A 22,213-nucleotide genomic window follows, 5' to 3' on the forward strand; every position below is an offset into this window, starting at 1 on the left:
ACAATAGTGAGGCTACTAAGTCCGGCTATATCCTACAAGATAACTTAACTCGTTGTAGCAAAAAGTAGAATCTGTCACCCCAGTGGTCCCACACAGTCGGCCCCACGACTATCTGTGAGAAAGTAAATTGAGAAGTTGTAGTTGACCATTGTGGGAGCGGGTGAAGTCGAGATTCGACCCTTGCTCATTGTAGCAATATCAACCCCGTAGCAACCAACTCAATACTGCCCCTGGGGCCAAGATAAATTAACTTGTTGTAGCAAAAAGGTGAAATCTGTTACCCTTACGACCCCATACAATTAACCCAATGATCATCTTTGAGGAGGTAAATCGAGAAACTGTAGTTGACTACTGTGGGAGAGGATATTTTTCTCGACTTCGTCGATATTCGACACTTACCCATTGTAGCAATATTTTCTCTATAGTAGCCAACTCAACTCTACCTCGTAGGCCAAGAAAAATTAACTCATTTCAGCATAAGGGTGGAATCCGCCACCTCAGCGGTCTCACGCGGTCAACCCCATGCCCATATGTGAGGAAGGAAATCGAGAAGCTGCAGTTGATCACTACAGAGGAAGGTATTACCTCAGCTTCACTGAGATTCAATCTTTGCCCACTTCAACTGTCACGCCCCGAGAAGGCTATCCGAAAAATTTCGGCAACATCTCCCCAGTAACTATGACAATTCCCCTAAATACATACATAGATACTCAGCCACAGGCGGCTGGAATAAGGACAACACGTCCATAACCATGCATGACAAGTATAATTAGACAAATAATAAGGCCTACATGACCACAAATTACTAAACTGATGCATAACATAATAAATCTGCAACATATAAAAACATATGCGTAGAGGAACATCGAAAACCCGAACAAGATAGACAATCACAAGGACAAGTCCAGTAACACCACTATAATCCACAAATACAACCAACCATATCGAATTCAACGAAAACCCAAACAAACCAACACCTACAAATACCCTCCGATGTGAGATGGATACAGCCGGCCAGATCTCCAAGCTCCAAGTACAATCCACCTATCTGCTACCTGAGGAGAAAACATAGCAACCCCAGGGTCTGGGTAGTGAGCATTAGATACTCAGTGGATACAGAGAAATCGAAGTGCATGTAAAGGTATCAACAGGAATAACAGAGATCATGGCCAAGTAAGTATATATAGAAGAAATAAGTACTAGACAACAATTAATAGGTGTCAACAGATAGTGAAAATCATGGTAATCGAACATGGTATATCAACTGAACAATAAAGAAGAAGAAATACTGTGCAACGGGTATAGGTAACAGGTACATATGATCATGTATGTAATGTCATACAAATGCAACAAACATAGCAAACAAGTGCATCAATCGCAAACATATGAGTAAATTAAACTACATAATAATCCTACCAACGAATGCATGTAAAAACATACGGCAACCATCGCAAACAAATGCAAGTCTCTGTCCACACTCTGCTTTCCCCAGTCACCCTCCTAGAGCACAGTGAACTGAGGAGCCAGACAAGACATACTGCACAGACTCCAACAACAAACCACCACTAATCTAGTGGGGAGCGGCAGTGTAACAGGAGGGCTATATAGCCAGTCCTGGTGGCACCCAACAATAGTGCACATATGCTCTCGCCACTGAATCTCACCACAACATGGTGCCGGACGAGAGCCAACAAGAACAGCCAACAATGTTGTCCACAACATCTATAACTAAGTATGAATGTATGATGATCATTCCAACATGTAATAACTACGGTTAATCAGTATGTTCAACAGGTATCAAGAAGTATCAACATGGTCAATAACTAAGATTTTTCTACGGTAGATAGGTCGATTAGAGTCATACGACATGTATAAGTCAACGAATCCTACAAGTATCAGCCTAACGAATGATACAGATAACAGAAATATTGGTATAGCAATAGTAGATCATCATAAGGTCAAACAGCAAGTTTCAAGCATGGATATCAATGGTATCAACTAAATAACTATCTCAATAGAAGAAATTGCAACAGGATAGACAAATAGTAATAAACATGCACTAGAAAGATGACCTATATTAACCAGATACAGGGTACCCACCTGAATTAAACGAACATCGATAAAAGAACCCTCAATTACAAAACTCCTTATAAGTAGGAACCAATCAAAGTCCTGCAATTTACAACATAACACATTAAATATACTATCGTATTAAATTAAAATAAAATACACTCTAACCCAACATTTGGGTTAATCCAACCTATTCAATTCAACCTCGTTTACAACTTCAACCGAATTTAAGTTGTTATCCCATAAACAACAACCACTATTCACCAGTATCAAGCCAGAACCGAATCCAGACTAATCCAACCAATTAAACTCATCAATTTATACTTGAATTCATACTCGGCTTAAATTATATTTAACCTAACCAAATTAACATATTTCAACAAAACCTAATTAAACCCCTTTAACTCTACCATTCTCCCGGTTCTCTAACGCAAATAGATTGGCACTAATCAATCATCACCCTACCCAATCTAACCCTAATAGCAACTCATAATCTCACTGGAATTGGGGTGAAGCCTTCAATAATTGCATCATCCAAAACCCGTTAGAACCAAAACACAACCTAATCGAAGTTAATAACAAGTCAGTGCAACACCCCAAAATTCAAAGATTGCCTAGATCAACCTAGAAAATTCGACTCAAACAAAGACTTACCTCTGGTTTGTGCCCTAGATTCACCTCTTTGATCCGACCGGCCATGCAATAGGAGCCGACGACAGAGGCGAAGGTCACGGCGGTGGAGGGCGCTGATTTGGGCGACGTCGGTCCAGAGAGGCTGCTGGACAGGCACGAAAACGGTGCTAGACGCGGCGGCAAGGCGGTAGGAGTCGGGCGGCGGCGTGCGGCTTCGTCGGCAGATCTAGCAGAAGGGGCGCGAGGGAGAGGAGGCGGCGGTGAAGGGCACAGCGGCGTCAAATCGGCGCCATTAAACCAAGTTTACTGGGCTAAACCCTATTAAAAACCTAGGATTTATTAAGACGATTGAACCGGTTCGGTAGCGAATCAGGTTCAACTTTGGTTCGCTTGGTTCACTAACTAAACGACCTTCGATTTGACTCAAACCAGTTTTATTGGATTCGTCTTCCCAAGACGAATCTTTTCGTCCATTTTATTCTATCAAAACTTCTTCCAGCACGAACCAAATCAAATTGGTTCAATCTTGGTTTATTTGATTCACTAACCAAACGATCTCCGATTTGACCTATACTAGTTTTGTTTGATTCGTCTTTGCGAGACGAATCTTCTCATCCCCTTTATTTTATCATAATCTTAACCGAATTCTAGATCCGACCTATTTAACCTAAATGGACTTGGCTAATTTGGATTTCAATCCACTTAATTCGAACTAATTAGGACTTGGTCTTTAATTGGTTAGTTTAAACCCTACAATTTCTAGGATATTACATTCTCTCCCACTAATAAAAATTTGATCCCCAAATTTCCTATCTATCTACTACAGTGCCAAAATACTATGCTTCCAACGATCGATCTCTCTTTCTGTTGTGTCCCAGCTCTGGTCGTATCTTCCCGTGTCCAACCTCTGCACTGATCGGCTGGTTATCTGAAGGAATACAGTCTGTGTCCACTCTAGTTGAAGTTGACTCCGAAGCACTACCGACGGCAGATGAACCGGCTGATGTACTGGGATCATATTACAATCAAATATCCTATGCTAACAGTACTACTATAAACTTCTAAGAACCAGTAAGATGTACTAGTTAGTTTTTACTTACAATACTTGGAGAGATCATGCCGCTGTCTGTCCCATCTCACAACCTAGATCGAATAACACGAAATCCGATAACCAAGTACGATTACTAATTCCTAAGAAACAACGACAAATCGGATAACAAATCCAACTTAAAGTCACGAATGCAACGAAAAGCCAAAAAAAATGAACCTAGGCTCGGACTCGTGGGTTATGGGTCCACCACGCTTCCGCTGCGCCACTCTGATACCACTAAATTGGTATCAGATAGGCTATAATGCAACGATAATCTGACAACTCTACATGGACCGTAAAACTACGCTCTGATACCACCAAATTAGTATCAGATAGACTCAAAATGCAACAACAAATCCAACAGAAATCTAACCTGCTCTGATACCACTAAATTGGTATCAGGCAAGTTTAAAAATGCAACGACGACTCTGAAAAACTACCATGAACTGTAAACCTACGCTTTAATACCACTAAATTGGTATCAGATAGGCTATAATGCAATAATAATCCGACAACTCTACATGAACCGTAAAACTACGCTCTGATACCACCAAATTGTCACGCCCCGAGAAGGCTATCCGAAAAATTTCGACAACATCTCCTCTGTAACTATGACAATTCCCCTAAATACATACATAGATACTCAACCACAGGCGGCTGGAATAAGGACAACATGTCCATAACCATGCATGACAAGTATAATTAGACAAATAATAAGGCCTACACGACCACAAATTACTAAACTGATGCATAACATAATAAATCTGCAACATATAAAAACATATGCGTAGCGGAACATCGAAAACCTGAACAAGATAGACAATCACAAGGACAAGTCCAGCAACACCACTATAATCCACAAATACAACCAACCATATCGAATTCAACGAAAACCCGAACAAACCAACACCTACAAATACCCTCCGATGTGAGATGGATACAGCCGGCCAGATCTCCAAGCTCCAAGTACAATCCACCTATCTGCTACCTGGGGAGAAAACATAACAACTCCAGGGTCTGGGTAGTGAGCATTAGATGCTCAGTGGATACAGAGAAATCGAAGTGCATGTAAAGGTATCAACAGGAATAACAGAGATCATGGCCAAGTAAGTATGTATAGAAGAAATAAGTACTAGACAACAATTAATAGGTGTCAACAGATAGCGAAAATCATGGTAATCGAACATAGTATATCAACTAAACAATAAAGAAGAAGAAATACTGTGCAACGGGTATATGTAACAGGTACATATGATCATGTATGTAATGTCAAACAAATGCAACAAACATAGCAAACAAGTGCATCAATCGCAAATATATGAGTAAATTAAACTACATAATAATCCTACCAACGAATGCATGTAAAAACATATGGCAACCATCGCAAACAAATGCAAGTCTCTGTCCGCACTCTGCTTTCCCCAGTCACCCTCCCAGAGCACAGTGAACTGAGGAGCCAGACAAGACATACTGCACAGATTTCAACAACAAACCACCACTAATCTAGTGGGGAGTGGCAGTGTAACAGGAGAGCTATATAGCCAGTCGTGGTGGCACCCAACAATAGTGCACATATGCTCTCGCCACTGAATCTCACCACAATACGGTGTCGGACGAGAGCCAACAAGAATAGCCAACAATGTTGTCCACAACATCTACAATTAAGTATGAATGTATGATAATTATTCCAACATGTAATAACTACGATTAATGTATGTTCAACAGGTATCAAGAAGTATCAACATGGTCAACAACTAAGATTTTCCTACGGTAGATAGGTCGATTAGAGTCATACGGCATGTATAAGTCAACGAATCCTACAAGTATCAGCCTAACGAATGATACAGATAAGAGAAATATTGGTATAGCAATAGTAGATCATCATAAGGTCAAACAGCAAGTTTCAAGCATGGATATCAATGGTATCAACTAAATAACTATCTCAAATAGAAGAAATTGCAACAGGATAGACAAATAGTAATAAACATGCACTAGAAAGATGACCTGTATTGACCAGATACAAGGTACCCATCTGAATTAAACGGACGTCGATAAAAGAACCATCAATTACAAAACTCCTTATAAGTAGGAACCAGTCAAAGTCCTACAATTTACAACATAACACACTAAATATACTATCGTATTAAATTAAAATAAAATACACTCTAACCCAACATTTGGGTTAATCCAACCAATCCAATTCAACCTCGTTTACAACTTAAACCGAATTTAAGTTATCCCATAAACAACAACCACTATTCACCAGTATTAAGCTAGAACCGAATCCAGACTAATCCAACCAATTAAACTCATCAATTTATAGTTGAATTCATACTCGGCTTAAATTATATTTAACCTAACCAAATTAACATATTTCAACAAAACCTAATTAAACCCTTTAACTCTACCATTCTCCCGGTTCTCTAACGCAGATAGATTGGCACTAATCAATCATCACCCTGCCCAATCTAACCCTAATAGCAACTCATAATCTCACTGGAATTGGGGTGAAGCCTTCAATAATTGCATCATCCAAAACCCGTTAGAACCAAAAACACAACCTAATCGAAGTTAATAACAGGTCAGTGCAACACCCCAAAATTCAGAGATTCCCTAGATCAACCTAGAAAATTCGACTCAAACAAAGACTTACCTCTGGTTTGTGCCCTAGATTCACCTCTTTGATCTGGCCGGCAATGCAGTAGGAGTTGAAGGCAGTGGCGAAGGTCGCGGCGGTGGAGGGCGTTGATTTGGGCGACGTCGGTCCAGAGAGGCTGCTGGGCAGGCGCGAAAACAGTGCTGGATGCGGCGACAGGGCGGTAGGAGTCGGGCGGCGGCGTGCGGCTTCGTCGGCAGATCTAGCAGAAGGGGCGCGAGGGAGAGGAGGCGGCGGTGAAGGGCACGGCGGCGTCTGGCGACGATGGGCGTGGCAACGTCGGGAGGCGGTAGGGCAGCAGGCGAAGAAGGGAAGAAGAGGAGAAAGGGGACGGCGGCGGAAGAAGGGAGAGGGGCAGAATCTCGGGGACGAAGGAAAAGAGAGAGGCACGGCGGTTTGCGCAATATCCTGAACCGGTTAAACCCAAATCGGCGCCTTTAAACCACGTTTACTGGGCTAAACCCTATTAAAAACCTAGGATTTATTAAGACGATTGAATCGACTTTGATTCGTTTGATTCATTAACCAAACGACTTTCGATTTGACTTAAACCAGTTTTATTGGATTCGTCTTCCCAAGACGAATCTTTTCGTCCATTTTATTCTATCAAAACTTCTTCCAGCACGAACCAAATCAAGTTGGTTCAATCTTGGTTCATTTGATTCACTAACCAAACGATCTCCGATTTGACCTATACCAGTTTTGTTTGATTCGTCTTTGCGAGACGAATCTTCTCATCCCCTTTATTTTATCATAATCTTAACCTAATTCTAGATCCGACTTATTTAACCTAAATGGACTTGGCTAATTTGGGTTTCAACCCACTTAATTCGAACTAATTAGGACTTGGTCTTTAATTGGTTAGTTCAAACCCTACAATTTCTAGGATATTACATCAACAAGTCTACTTCGTAGTAATCAATTTAATCATGCCTCGTGGGCCAAGACAACTAACTCATCTTCTGCAAAAAAGGTGGAATCCGCCACCTTAGCGGCCACACGATCGGCCCCACAACCATTTGTGAGGAGGTAAATCAAGAAACTGCAGTTGGTCACGACGTAGGAGGGTATTGCCTAGCTTCGCCAAGATTCGAACCCTTGCCCTCTTCTGCAACTCTGCTACGTCGTAACCAACTTAGCTATGCCCCGGGGGCAATTGATTTTTTAGGTAGCAGAGTTAAAGGGGATAATTGTGATAGTCATGGCCCCAGTAGGGTTTTATAGTGATCGGCCCCACCGCTGAAACAGCCCCATATCAGAAAATCCCCTAAGGAATTTTTTGGAGGCACGGTACCACTAGGTTGATAAGAGCATACTGCTCAACATCAACTCAGCCAACAAATACATGTTGCTAAGACTTGAATTGCACAGCACCTCAGACAACAAATACATGTTGCTAAGAGGATTCGAACCCGAAACCTAAGCAACACATGTCTCCATGCTTACCACTTAACTCGTCTTCTGCAAAAGGTGGAATCTGCCACCTTAGCGGCCCCACACGATCGGCCCTACGACCATTTGTGAGGAGGTAAATCGAGAAACTGCAGTTGGTCACGACGCATGAGGGTATTGCCTGGTGCTTACCACTTAACTCGTGAATCATATAGTAGTAGTAAATGTGAATCATATAATAGACAATAGTGATTTTTGAGAAAGGTGGCAGTGACTTGAATGCTATAGATAACAAATGTGCATCATGCAATAGTAAATTCATATCAAAATTTAAAGACTATCATTTGAACTCGTAAAATACACTATTAAAATCCAAATAGCATTTTTGATTATACTGATAAAATTGTCAATTGCTGTATAGAATTGGATATAAGAAGAAGGAATTTGTAAGAACCCTAAAACCATGGGAGGTGAAAATGCTGAAGGAAATCTCTATTCTTAATGTGAGATAAAGTTATCAAATCACAGGTCGGTAACCATAAGTTGCAGAATACTGTTGTCGACAAAAAGTTAGATTTCCAAACTTTAGGTCAGAACAAGGTAAAAATTCCATACAGAGAGTCCTTGTTGAATAAAGAATGATAATAGGAATAAGAATCAAAATCCAAGTCCAAAACAACAGAACGAAGAATGATGGTCAGACGGGAGATTAGAAACTCAAATCAATCGGAATCAATGAGTTCCTATAGATTGAATTGCCTTTCCTCAATCCAGCAACTGCAACTAATTAAATATCAATTCTCACAAGAAAATAACTGAGATTTGACTGGCACAGTCATCTGACAAAAACACTTCGGTAACTCCGACTGATCATTTCGAGCAATTTGCTTGCATCTATTCGCGTAGTGAGTTATTATTTGGAAACTCCAGTCCCTATTACATCCTTTAAATAACAAAGTCAGGTGATGTTGGAACAATTCAGCTCTGGTTATAATTCATTATCTTTGTAGAATGGTAAAAAAAATGAAGGATTGTGTATGTATCCATAAATAATCTTCTCTCGCTAGGGCATCACAATTGTAAGGTATCGATCAAATAACAGCTGAAGCAATCGCTGACAGTGCAACTGTGCAAAGATTGGGATCTAGGTGATGTAATTAGCAGCAGGCGACTCACCTCGAAAGGGATAACTATGAGGAGGGCTTCGATGACGCCGACTCTGAATCCAGCGGCGATCCTTCCGCGGTTGGAGAGGTCGTTGGTGGCGGCGTCCTTGAAGGCTGAATGGAGGAGGGTGCTGGAATCCATGCGGAGTGCATACTTGAGCGCGAGGTACGTGGCAAAGGGGGTGAGTCCCTTACATGGGCCCACGGTTCGGCTGCCGCTGCACAAGTCAAAAAAATTGTTGCAAAATTTATTGCAACGAATTTTGCGACAAGTCAAAATTCGTTGTCAAATAGTCGTCGCAACTATTAGCAACGAAAATTATATTTTCGTCGTAAAATTTTACAACGAAAACGCAAATTCATCTTCAAATTCGTCGCCAATTGGAGACGAATTTTACGACGAATTCATTTGTTTGTTGTAAAATTTTGATAAATAGTAACTTACTATAGAATTGTGACGAATACATTTTCGTCGCAAATTTGTTGCAAAATCTTCTGATTTCTAATTTCTGTCGTGTTGTAGGTGATGTGATAAATGTTGTTGGATCATCCTACAAATAGTCTGATCTTCTTAAGAAGAAACATTCAGATTTTATTGTTAAGGCAATGAAGGAGTGAAATTTCAAGTGGTCGGGGACTTAATAAAGAAATTACTTTTCAACATGTTGGGGATACACCCAACATTACAATTCTTTAATCAACTTAATTTATATGTTCTATGCTATTAGTGATGTACTTAAAATGATTTCAAAAGATGATTCTAGTTCTCCTGATAAAAAAATCTAAGACATTTAATTTATTAAGTCAACACTTTCATTTGATTTTGGATTTAATCTACACTTGATAAAATATGTTTGGAATTTCGAGTGATTTGTCGACGACATTACAAAAGAAAGATTAGGATATTATGAATGCAATGGATTTGATACAAATCTGCAAACACCAACTCCAAAGTATGAGAGATGATGATTGGAATTCATTTTTAGAAAAGGTTCATTATTTTTGTCAACAACATTACATTAATGTTCTCAAAGTGGAGATATGTTTACATGTTGGGCACCATGTGGTTATTCCTCTCGTAATCCATCAAAAGTGACAAATAAACATCACTATTATATTAATTTATTCTATGACGTTATTGATATGCAATTTTAAGAATTAAATGATCGTTTCTCATAGGCAAGTATAGAGTTACTTCTTTATGTAGTTTGTGTGTGTCCACAAAACTCATTTTTGGCTTTTAAAAAGAAAAAATTGATACAATTGACTAAGGTTTATCTACAAGATTTCTCAAGATTTGATCTCTTCGTACTTGATGATTAACTTAAACCTATATAGGTGATATGTGTTTTAACAAAGCATTTCAAGGATTGAAAGACCTTAGTGATCTTTTTGAGAAGTTCGTTATGTCAAAGAAAGTATAGTGTACTTGTTGGTTTATAAGTTTTTGACATTGATATTAATTTTATTGATTGCGACTACGACTGTAGATAGAGTGTTCTGCCATTAAAATTTTATTGTGAAAGATAAGTTATGCAATCGAATGAGTAATGATTGGATGAACGATAGTGTTATTGTCTATGTTGAGAAAGATATATTTCTAATTGTTGATAATAAAACTATTGTACAAAAATTTCAAAATATGAAGACTTGAAAAAAAATAATTATTTTATAATTTTTATAATTATAAGATTTTATTTTTATTTTATTTTATTTTATTAATTATATTATATTATTATCTACATGCAACTAATATCCTAGCTCCGTCTTTGTCTTCGACAACTATGGAGAAGGAGATGTTAAGCGAGCAAACACAAAAGTGGTTCAGATGAACATGTGAAAAGTAGGAGAGGTAAAATTGGAAAGAGATATGTGAATTGCTCCTTTCTAAATTTAAGTATTTTAAAACTTTGACAATGTGATTAAGTAAATTATCGATATTTCAAAACTCTAAAGACTTTATAAATTTGTTTTTGATAATCTAAAAATTCTTTCAATTGGTTTTTTTTTCTCTCAATCGTCTTCTATTGAAAATCATAAATGCGGTCTAAAAGTACTTGTTACATTAATCTGACAATGTTACCGTGAGGAAAATAATATGTAGGATTGAGTATTCCATTAAAATTGAATTGAATTAATTAAAAATTAAATAAATTGATTTTTTTTAACCAACTGAATTTTTCAATAAAAATCAAACAAATCGAACCGATATTTTATCGGTTAATTCGGTTTTCGATCGAATTAATCGAATTAACTGAATTTTTTAAATATTATAAAAATTTTACTAATTAATTAGGGATTTATAAATTTATTTATTTAAAATTTATAAATTATTTTTGTAATTCGATTTATTTAATTTAATCAAATAAAAAATTTTAAAATCGAATCAAATTAATTAAATTTTTTTAAAAATAATTAAAATTTTAGAATAACTGAATTAAATTTTTTAATTTGATCGATTTATTTGATTTAATTAAAATTTTATTCACCTTTAACCATGTGCAATACTTAATGACATAGCACGTGACCCCATTACTCTTATGTTTTGTTTTTTTTTAATAAACAGAAGAGTAATGGGGGCATGTATGTCATTAAGTATTGCACATTGGGGCCAATGATTAGACTTGAAATGATAAAAAAGTTTTTGATGATTTTACAATTAAAACGAGTATTTCAAATAATATAAACTTTGTGGGTAAGATTAAAATTTCCCTAGTTGAAAAACGCTAAGACAGACTTAGACAGGCGCGAAGAACAAGACTCGCGTTCGATCTTTGCTGCCGGTCGTCCTCATCGCTTTCAGCTGTCCTATTTCAATTCAAACTACGTACTTTCCCTAATACAAAAATGATCACCGTTGGGATCTCCTTTGATTCAGGCCAAAGAACATTTTTATTATCATCAAACTTGTTTATTATTCCCCTATTTTAATAATATATTTAAAATTATTACAAAACTACTCAAATATTAATTAAAATTAATCTAATTCGATCAAAACTCTTACTACAATGTAATAATATTAATAAAAATGATTATTATAATTAAAGCAATCGATCAAAAGTACTTTTAGCAATGAATTTTGATAAATTTTACAATAAATTTTGCCAAAAAAATTGTTGCAAAATTTATTGCAACGAATTTTGCGACAAGTCAAAATTCGTTGTCAAACAGTCGTCGCAACTATTAGCAACGAAAATTATATTTTCGTCGTAAAATTTTGCAACGAAAACGCAAATTCGTCGTCAAATTCGTTGCCAATTGGAGATGAATTTTACGACGAATTCATTTGTTTGTTATAAAATTTTGATAAATAGTAACTTACTATAGAATTGTGACGAATACATTTTCGTCGCAAATTTGTTGCAAAATCTTCTGATTTCTAATTTCTGTCGTGTTGTAAGTGATGTGATAAATGTTGTTGGATCATCCTACAAATAGTCTGATCTTCTTAAGAAGAAACATTCAGATTTTATTGTTAAGGCAATGAAGGAGTGAAATTTCAAGTGGTCGAGGACTTAATAAAGAAATTACCTTTCAACATGCTGGGGATACACCCAACATTACAATTCTTTAATCAACTTAATTTCTATGTTCTATGCTATTAGTGATGTACTTAAAATGATTTCAGAAGATGATTCTAGTTCTCCTGATAAAAAAAACTAAGACATTTAATTTATTGAAGTCAACACTTTCATTTGATTTTGGATTTAATCTACACTTGATAAAATATGTTTGGAATTTCGAGTGATTTGTCGACGACATTACAAAAGAAAGATTAGGATATTATGAATGCAATGGATTTGATACAAATATGCAAACACCAACTCCAAAGTATGAGAGATGATGATTGGAATTCATATTTAGAAAAGGTTCATTGTTTTTGTCAACAACATTACATTAATGTTCTCAAAGTGGAGATATGTTTACATGTTGGGCACCATGTGGTTATTCCTATCGTAATCCATCAGAAGTGACAAATCTACATCACTATTATGTTAATTTATTCTATGGCGTTATTGATATGCAATTTTAAGAATTAAATGATCGTTTCTCATAGGCAAGTATAGAGTTACTTCTTTATGTAGTTTGTGTATGTCCACAAAACTCATTTTTGGCTTTTGAAAAGAAAAAATTGATACAATTGACTAAGGTTTATCTACAAGATTTCTTAAGATTTGATCTCTTCGTACTTGATGATCAACTTGAAACCTATATAGGTGATATGCGTTCTAACAAGACATTTCAAGGATTGAAAGACCTTAGTGATCTTTTTGAGAAGTTCCTTATGTCAAAGAAAGTATAGTGTACTTGTTGGTTTATAAGTTTTTGACATTGATATTAATTTTATTGATTGCGACTACGACTGTAGATAGAGTGTTTTCTGCCATTAAAATTTTATTGTGAAAGATAAGTTATGCAATCGAATGAGTAATGATTGGATGAACGATAGTATTATTGTCTATATAGAGAAAGATATATTTCTAATTGTTGATAATAAAACTATTGTACAAAAATTTCAAAATACGAAGACTTGAAAAAAATAATTATTTTATAATTTTTATAATTATAAGATTTTATTTTTATTTTATTTTATTTTATTAATTATATTATATTATTATCTACGTGCAACTAATATCCTAGCTCCGTCTTTGTCTTCGACAACCATGGAGAAGGAGATGTTGCGAGCAAACACAAAAGTGGTTCAGATGAACATGTGAAAAGTAGGAGAGGTAAATTTGGAAAGAGATATGTGATTTGGTCCTTTCTAAATTTAAGTATGTGATTTAAGTATTTTAAAACTTTGACAATGTGATTAAGTAAATTATCGATATTTCAAAACTCTAAAGACTTTATAAATTTGTTTTTGATAATCTAAAAATTCTTTCAATTGGGTTTTTTTTCTCTCAATCGTCTGCTATTGAAAATCATAAATGCTGTCTAAAAGTACTTGTTACATTAATCTAACGATGTTACCGAGAGAAAAATAATGTGTAGGGTTGAGTATTCGATTAAAATTGAATTAAATTAAATTGAATTAATCAAAAATTAAATAAATTGATTTTTTTTTGAATCGACTAAATTTTTCAATAAAAATTGAACAAACCGAACCGACATTTTATCGATTAATTCGGTTTTCGATCGAATTAATCGAATTAACTAAATTTTTTAAATATTATAAAAATTGTACTAATTAATTAGGGATTTATAAATTTATTTATTTAAAATTTATAAATTATTTTTCTAATTTAATTTATTTAATTTAATCAAATAAAAAATTTTAAAATCAAATCAAATTAATTAATTTTTTAAAAAATAATTAAAATTTTAAAATAACCAAATTAAATTTTTTAATTTGATCGATTTAATTGATTTATTTGATTTAACTAAAATTTTATTCACCTTTAACCATGTGCAATACTTAATGACACAGCACACCCCATTACTCTTATGTTTTGTTTTTTTTTAATAAACAAAAGAGTAATGGGGGCATGTATGTCATTAAGTATTGCACATTGGGGCCAATGATTAGACTTGAAATGATAAAAAAGTTTTTGAAGATTTTACAATTAAAAGGAGTATTTCAAATAATATAAACTTTGTGGGTAAGATTAAAATTTACCTAGTTGAAAAACGCTAAGACAGACTTAGGCAGGCGCGAAGAACAAGACTCGCATTCGATCTTTGCTGCCGGCCGCCCTCATCGCTCTCAGCTGTCCTTTTTCAATTCAAACTACGTACTTTCCCTGTAATAATATTAATAAAAAATTTTGCAATCGAAAAAATTAGCAACGAAATGTTAAATTTTACAAAATTTTGCCAAAAAATTTTTGCAACGAATTTTGCAACAAATCTAAATTCGTTGCCAAAAACTCGTCGCAAATATTAGCAACGAAAATTATATTTTCGTCATAAAAATTTACAACAACGAAAACGACGAATAATAGTTCGTTGCCAATTTCAACGCCAATTCGTTGAATTTTGGCGACGAATAAGTTTGTTTGTTGCAAAATTTCGATAAATAATGACTTACGATAGAATTGCGACGAATACAATTTCGTAAATAAATTTGATAGAATTGCGACGAAAACATTTTCGTCGCAAAATTTGTTGCCAATTTGCAACGAAAAATTTTCGTTGTAAAATTTGTCACAAAATTTAATTTTTTTTCACAGCTTCTATTCTATTTATTTCTTGATTATTTCATAAATACATACAAATATCGATCCGAATGGATCGATTCACAAAATACATTTTACCTGTCACATACAAATATCAACATACACCAATAACAAAAATCCATATAACAACAACATTCATTATACATTTCCATACATCAATCCATACATCACAATATAATCCAAAACATAACATCAATCCATACATAATATCAATCCATAACATCGATATATACAATCCATATCATCCTAACATCCAAATGATGCACAATCCATACAAAGTATCCATACAATAAGATGTCTACAAACCAATCCATCAAATCCATACAAAATACAAATATAACAAAGTCTGAGGATGAAGAAAAGATATAATCAAATCATCGTGGTCGTTGGTGCTCTCCGGAGACTCTACTGCCTTCTCCGTCGCTATCTTTTCTTCTCCTGCATAAAAAAATATGATAAAGAGAAAGTATCATGCTTAAAATTAAAACTTAAATCTATAAATTAAACTAAATATGTAAAGATTTACCTTTTTTCTGAATTTTTTTTAGAAAACCTGTTTAAACAAAAATAAACAGTATTACTAAAAATATATGAATGATTAACTTGCAACTCTAATAAAATGCTAAATAAATAAAAATAATAATTATAAAAAATTCATACACAAAAAAACTCATGAGGAACCACCAGCATCGTCATCGTCGTGGTCGTCGTCGTCATCGTCGTCGTCGTCAGGAATGGATGGCAACTGAAGATGTTGCAAGATCAGGTCTTGTTGTCTTCGCAATCTATTAATTTCTTGATCTCTTTGTTTCATTTGTTGATGTGTTTGTCTTATTTGCTCATCTCTTTGTATCATTTCCTGATCTCTTTGCATTAATAACCCTTTCAAGTGGGTTACCTCCTCAGTCAAACTATGTATCTGTGATGTGACGGCTGGGGAGGTGATGGAAGAGCTACCAGCAACTCTATGGGTTCTGCTCAAAGAACCCATACCCAATATTCTTCCACCACCTTTGCATCCCCCACTCGCCTCCAACCACAAACTCAACTGATCACTCCCAACTGAGGGTTCAGATCCATCATTTCCAGAGCTAGCACTTGAAGTTCGCTGTGCTAGCTCGAGCTCAGTATATTTATCCTGTATTATCAAAAGATATATTAATATGTTGTAATAATTGAGAAATTAAATAAAAAAAAATATAAATACACATTAAAACCTTCATAGCTTTTGCTCTGTCACCGCTCCAGGTCTTGTCTTTTTTTTGAAAGGTGCGAGTAAAAGTATCAATAAAATCAGGATCTCGCCCCATTTCCTTACCCTAAAAAAATATTGTTATAAATAATAAACAATAATATGAAATAAATTAAAATTGAAGTAGGTGAAAGAAATTACCAATCTGCGTGTATGCTCATCAATATTGATTGAGCCGCCTGCATACGTCGCAGATAAAGCACCAGAATTATAAGCTTGATTAAGCTTATTCTGGTCACTCTTCTTCCGACATTCTTCAGTTGCCCAAAACTGCGCTATCCGAACCCAATTTTCATCCGTGATGCATGGTGGCTTTTTTCCCCTTTTTTTAGCATGATTTAAGACTTGTCGGATATGATCACCGCATTTTTTCTTAAAAATCCGTCTAACCTCCACGTCATAACAAGGGTCCCAAGTATATGCCCGCTAAAAATAGAAACAAATAATTTATTAAATAGATAGTTTAATATTTATAAAATTAAATGGATCAATTACCTTAAATTCATTCCACCACAACTCTTTGGTGGAATCTGGAGTGCTTGTAAAACTCATGTAATCCCCTCGCCAAAGGTTATTCACGATTCGATTGATACCGTGAATAACCCGTACAGGATCAGCAAACCTACAATACAATATCAAATAAATGATGTTAAATAATTATAAAGATATAATTGATAATATAAATAATTTAAAATACTTACGAATCACCGAGAGGGACTATCGACTCTCGTGTACATACAGCGGACTGGTGAGTCGAAGGACCTTCCATGGCTCCTGGTGAATGGGAAGGTCCTGGAGAGGGAGCTGCGGCGCCTGAAGGAGGGGGAGCTGCGCCTGAAGGAGAGGGCACTGCGCCTGAAGGGGAGGGAGCTGCGCCTGAAGGAGAGGGGCTGCGCCTGAAGGAGAGGGACTGCGCCTGAAGGGGAGGGAGCTGCGCCTGAAGGAGAGGGCACTGCGCCTGAAGGGGAGGGAGCTGCGCCTGAAGGAGAGAGGGCACTGCGCCTGAAGAAGAGGGGGCTGTAGGTGCCTGACTGCTGCTTCGTCGACCGCGTCGCCACTGTAAAAAAAATGTATTAGGAAACATATTAGAAAATCTAAAAGTATTTGCATAATGAAAAATATTAAAAACTTACCATGATGTCAAATCTATCAGATATGTGTCCAATCAAAATACACCACCAAGTCAGGAGAAATGATCTATAAGGGAAAAAGTAAAGTTAAAATATTGTAAATCTATCTAGTAATCAAAAATTGCATATTATGAAATGAAAAATAAATTTACAGATTAAAAAATATATATATATATACCTACACTCTATTATCTATATATTAAAATGAATTAATAATATTTTTATAATTTAACCTAACTTACTTAGCATGAAAAATCAAAATCATCATCGTCATCGTCGTCCTCGGCATCGTCATGGTCATCGTCTTCATCGTCATCGTCATCATCATCGTCATCATCGTCGTCATCGTCGTCATCTTCGTCATTTTGATGAATTTCACTTGTATCTATGGGTATCACTGCTCCGCTGGGATCTCGTAATGTAGGTATATGATAATCGTAGGTCTGAAATGTACTTACAACTTCGTCTTGTTGATATGCATTCTCTTGCCAACGTTCTTCAATTTTTGACCTTGCTTTTGTTTTACAAACAACCCACCAATCAATTTTGTCTCGTTTCAAACTTGGATATGAAGCATAAAATACTTGAATTGCTTGTTGTGCCAACACAAATGGTTCATATCTCTTATAAAATTTCTTATGATTAATTTCAACCAAATTATACTGTGGATGCACCTTCATCCCTCTGACAGGGTCAAACCAACGACACAAAAATAAAACAACTCGAATTTCTGGACCTGGGTATTCCACCTCTATGATTTCATCCAATAATCCATAAAAATCAGTACTATTTGCAGCTCCATCTGAGGATGATTGAACACAAACACCGCTATTCATTGTATTCTTCCCCATGCCATATTCCTGAGTATGAAAATTATATCCGTTGATGAAATATATTGGCCAAGTCAAATTATACTGTGGATGCACCTTCATCCCTCTGACAGGGGACCTGGGTATTCCACCTCTATGATTTCATCCAATAATCCATAAAAATCAGTACTATTTGCAGCTCCATCTGAGGATGATTGAACACAAACATTGGCCAAGTCCGGACCATTGCTTTTGGACCCCATGAAAGATGAAATAATAATTCCGAGTCAACATGAGCTTGATTACCCTGAATCTAAAATCATAAATTCAAAATTAATTATAAGTCAACATATATGTTGAGCAAATTTAAATTGTTATACTCACATATGTTTTGAACCATGGTGCAAATTCTTCATCGCAGAAGTTATTAAACTCTTGTGTTGTCATTTCAGAGTTTAAACTCTGAAAAATCCTATAAAAATAAACAATAATTATAACATAAAATATTGACAACCGAATGAAAAAAAGATAATATATATACTCACTCAAAATATGGTGTTACTTCTGGACAATTCAATAAAATATAAGTGTGGGTTGCACGCCATTCTTGACCAGTTAAGTATCTCTCTTTACATGGTCCACTTGGGCGGCCAAGATAATTAAAAATTGAATATGAGTTTACATTTGGATCAATAGGACCTTCATCATTTCTTCCTGGTCTCTGCCTTTTGCTTCGGACGTGAGGCTCAAAATAATAAGATGCAAACGTTGTTACTTCCTCCACAATATATGCATTAACAATAGACGCTTCAACATGTGCCTTATTTTTCACTTTTTTCTTCAGATGATACAGAAATCTATTTGTAATAAAATAAAATATATTAGACATTAATATATATGAAACAATAAAGTATATAAGTAATATTATTTTACCTTTCAAATGGATACATCCATCGAAAATGTACAGGACCTCCAACTTTGATTTCATAAGGCAAGTGAATCAACAGATGTTCCATCGAATCAAAAAAGGATGGTGGAAAGATCCTTTCTAAATTACACAAAATTATGGGAATATCTCGCTCTAACTTCTCCATGTGTGAGTATTTCAAAACTGTTGAGCAAATATCATGAAGAAACATACTTAACTCTGTAATTGCACCCCATATAAAATTTGGTAAGAGCTCCTTAAAAGCGATAGATGTCAGCCTTTCCATAAATATATGGCAATCATGACTTTTCATACCAATCAATTTGCATTCCTTCAAGTCGACACATCTTCCAAGATTAGAGACATAACCATCTGGAAATTTCAAAGCTTTCACCCATTCACAAAGAACTCGTCTCTGATCTCTATTCAATGTATACACTGCCTTTGGTTTTGGTCCCCTACTATTTTCATCAACATCAAGTGTAGGTCTTTTACAAATCAGTCGCATATCTTTTCTTGCATTCAAATTATCTTTTATTTTTCCAGGGATATCCATGACTGTATTAATCAGATTATCAAAAATATTCTTCTCAATATGCATTACATCAAGGTTATGATGGATCAAATGAGTGTACCAATATGGTAAATCCCAAAATATACTCCGTTTTGTCCATTTATGTGTAATTCCATATTCATAAGGGGTACCATGTGGATCTTCAATAACAGATGAAAAATTATGCACTCTCCACCAAATCTGTTCACCTGTTAATCTCAATGGCGGGGGTGTTCTTTCAATTCTATTCTTTGTGAATTCATCTTTATTTCTTCTGAAATTATGATTTTGTGGTAAAAATTATCTATGACAATCAAAATAACTTGGTTTCTTCCCATGTTTCAATCTGATTGATTTTGATCTCTCCATACATATTGGACATCCTAAAATCCCAGCAGTACTCCACCCTGATAACATACCATAAGCAGGAAAGTCATTTATGGTCCAAAGAAGTGCAGCCTTCATTATAAACATCTGATCAGTATGCACATCATAGGTAGGAAAACCTTGATTCCATAATTGTTTCAGCTCTGCAATCAATGGTTGCATATAAACATCTATTAACTTCTTTGGATTTTGTGGACCAGGCACAACCAATGTTAAAAACATATGCGGTGTTTTCATGCACATTCCAGGTGGAAGATTATACGGAGTTACAATAATTGGCCAACAAGAATAATTTCTTCCTGATTTACCAAATGGAGCAAATCCATCAGCACAAAGACCTAACCGAATATTTCGAATTTCCTTTGCAAAATCAGGATGTGTTCTATCAAAATTTTTCCATTGCAGTCCATCTGATGGATGACACATTAATCCCTCTTCTGTTTGATGAGTTGCATGCCAAGTCATGTGTTCAGCAGTAACTTTTGATGCATAAAGTCTTTGTAGTCTAGGAGTCAAAGGCAAATAAAACAACTGAGTGTATGCTTTACGTCGTTGTTGACTCCTTCTGGTAGGCTTGTATCTAGGTTGATTACAGAATTTACAAACTTCTGCATTTTCATCACCACCCCAATATAACATACAACCATCTCTGCAAACATCAATTCTTTCCACTGGAAGACCTAAGTCTTTGACGAGTTTTTTCATATTATAATAATCATTGGGCATTATGTGATCACGTGGCAATGCCTCCCCCATAACTTGAACAAAATCATTAAAATAATCTTCAGACACATTATGTTCTGCTTTGACATTCAACAATCTTGCTGTAACAGATAGTTTACTGTGATTGTCACAACCAGCCCACAATGGTTCATCTGCAGCACTTAATAATTCCTGCCATTTGAGATATGATTCATTATTCAAATTTTCACCAACTCCTGGTACTTGTGTCTCCTCCAACGGTGATGCATAAGCATAAGGAGTAAACATTTGTTCAACCATTGGAGGAAAACTAGAACTTGGACCACTCGGTTCACCAAAAAAATTCTGACCCGCAGCATCAGTTACCATCCTCTGATATGGATTAAATTGATCATAATAACTCTGATCCCCCATGCCTGAATATTGTATGTTTTGTCCATAATCTTCATCAGATATGAACGGTTCACCATGAGAAGTCCAATTATAGTAATTGGAGGTGAAACCAAATCTACAAAGATGTTCTCGTACTTTATTTGTTTCTAAAAATTTGCCATTGTGACACTTTCTGCATGGACATCTTATCTTAGATCCATCCATAAAATCAAATTGATTTGAAGCAAACTCCAAAAATTGTTCTAATCCGGCAATAAATTCATCAGTCAAACCTCTACGTTCAGATAAATTCTTGTTATACATCCAACTTCGTGTTTTCTCCATTTTTCCTGAACCCACAAATAATTCCAACATATTAAAATATATATAATTCAGGGATTTAAGGGTTTAAGATTCTTAACCAGTTTAAGGATTTTAGAGGTTTTGGTTTAATTATATTTTTAGGGGTTTAGAGTTTAGGGTTTAGTGGTTTAGAGTTTAAGGTTTAGGATTTAGAATTTAGGGTTTAGGATTTAGGGTTTAGGTTTTTATTTTAGGGTTTAGGGATTTAGGGTTTAGGGATTTAGGGTTTAGGGTTTACTTATAAATTAAATATACCTCAAGCCGAGAAAACTATCTGTCTAATGATTTTCGTCCACGCAATTTGTAAACCTGCAAACACAACATTAAAAATGTAATCAACATTAAATTTACATCATTTATCATACAACCTATGCAATATCTATACAACACAAATTAATCATTTCAACGCGAGTTTAACACTACACCCGCGGCGGCCTACGACCAACGGCGGCCAATATCTATGCAATTCTAGCCCCAACCAGCGGCAGCCCACATCGACCAGTGCCGCACAGCAGTGGGCAGTGCCAGCCA

The 22,213-nt window shown here is 35.6% G+C and overlaps 1 protein-coding gene and 1 pseudogene across 1 annotated transcript; both read right to left on the bottom strand.

Moving 5' to 3' along the window:
- Nucleotides 1-15,856: 15,856 nt before the first annotated feature.
- Nucleotides 15,857-17,548, bottom strand: LOC141825543 (uncharacterized). The gene is made up of 5 exons (XM_074712926.1): nt 17,178-17,548; nt 16,934-17,060; nt 16,580-16,864; nt 16,404-16,505; nt 15,857-16,324 (listed from the first exon to the last, which is right to left on the bottom strand). The coding sequence occupies exons 1-5, from the start codon at nt 17,546-17,548 to the stop codon at nt 15,857-15,859; spliced, it is 1,353 nt and encodes a 450-aa protein (XP_074569027.1).
- A 262-nt stretch (nt 17,549-17,810) lies between these two features.
- Nucleotides 17,811-21,664, bottom strand: LOC141825553 (uncharacterized; annotated as a pseudogene).
- Between the last annotated feature and the right edge of the window lie 549 nt (nt 21,665-22,213).

The sequence above is a fragment of the Curcuma longa genome, chromosome 1, assembly GCF_044706935.1.
Source record: "Curcuma longa cultivar G26 ecotype Majalengka, Jawa Barat chromosome 1, ITB_CL_G26_1.1, whole genome shotgun sequence".
In the NCBI taxonomy this organism is placed as follows: Eukaryota; Viridiplantae; Streptophyta; class Magnoliopsida; order Zingiberales; family Zingiberaceae; genus Curcuma; species Curcuma longa.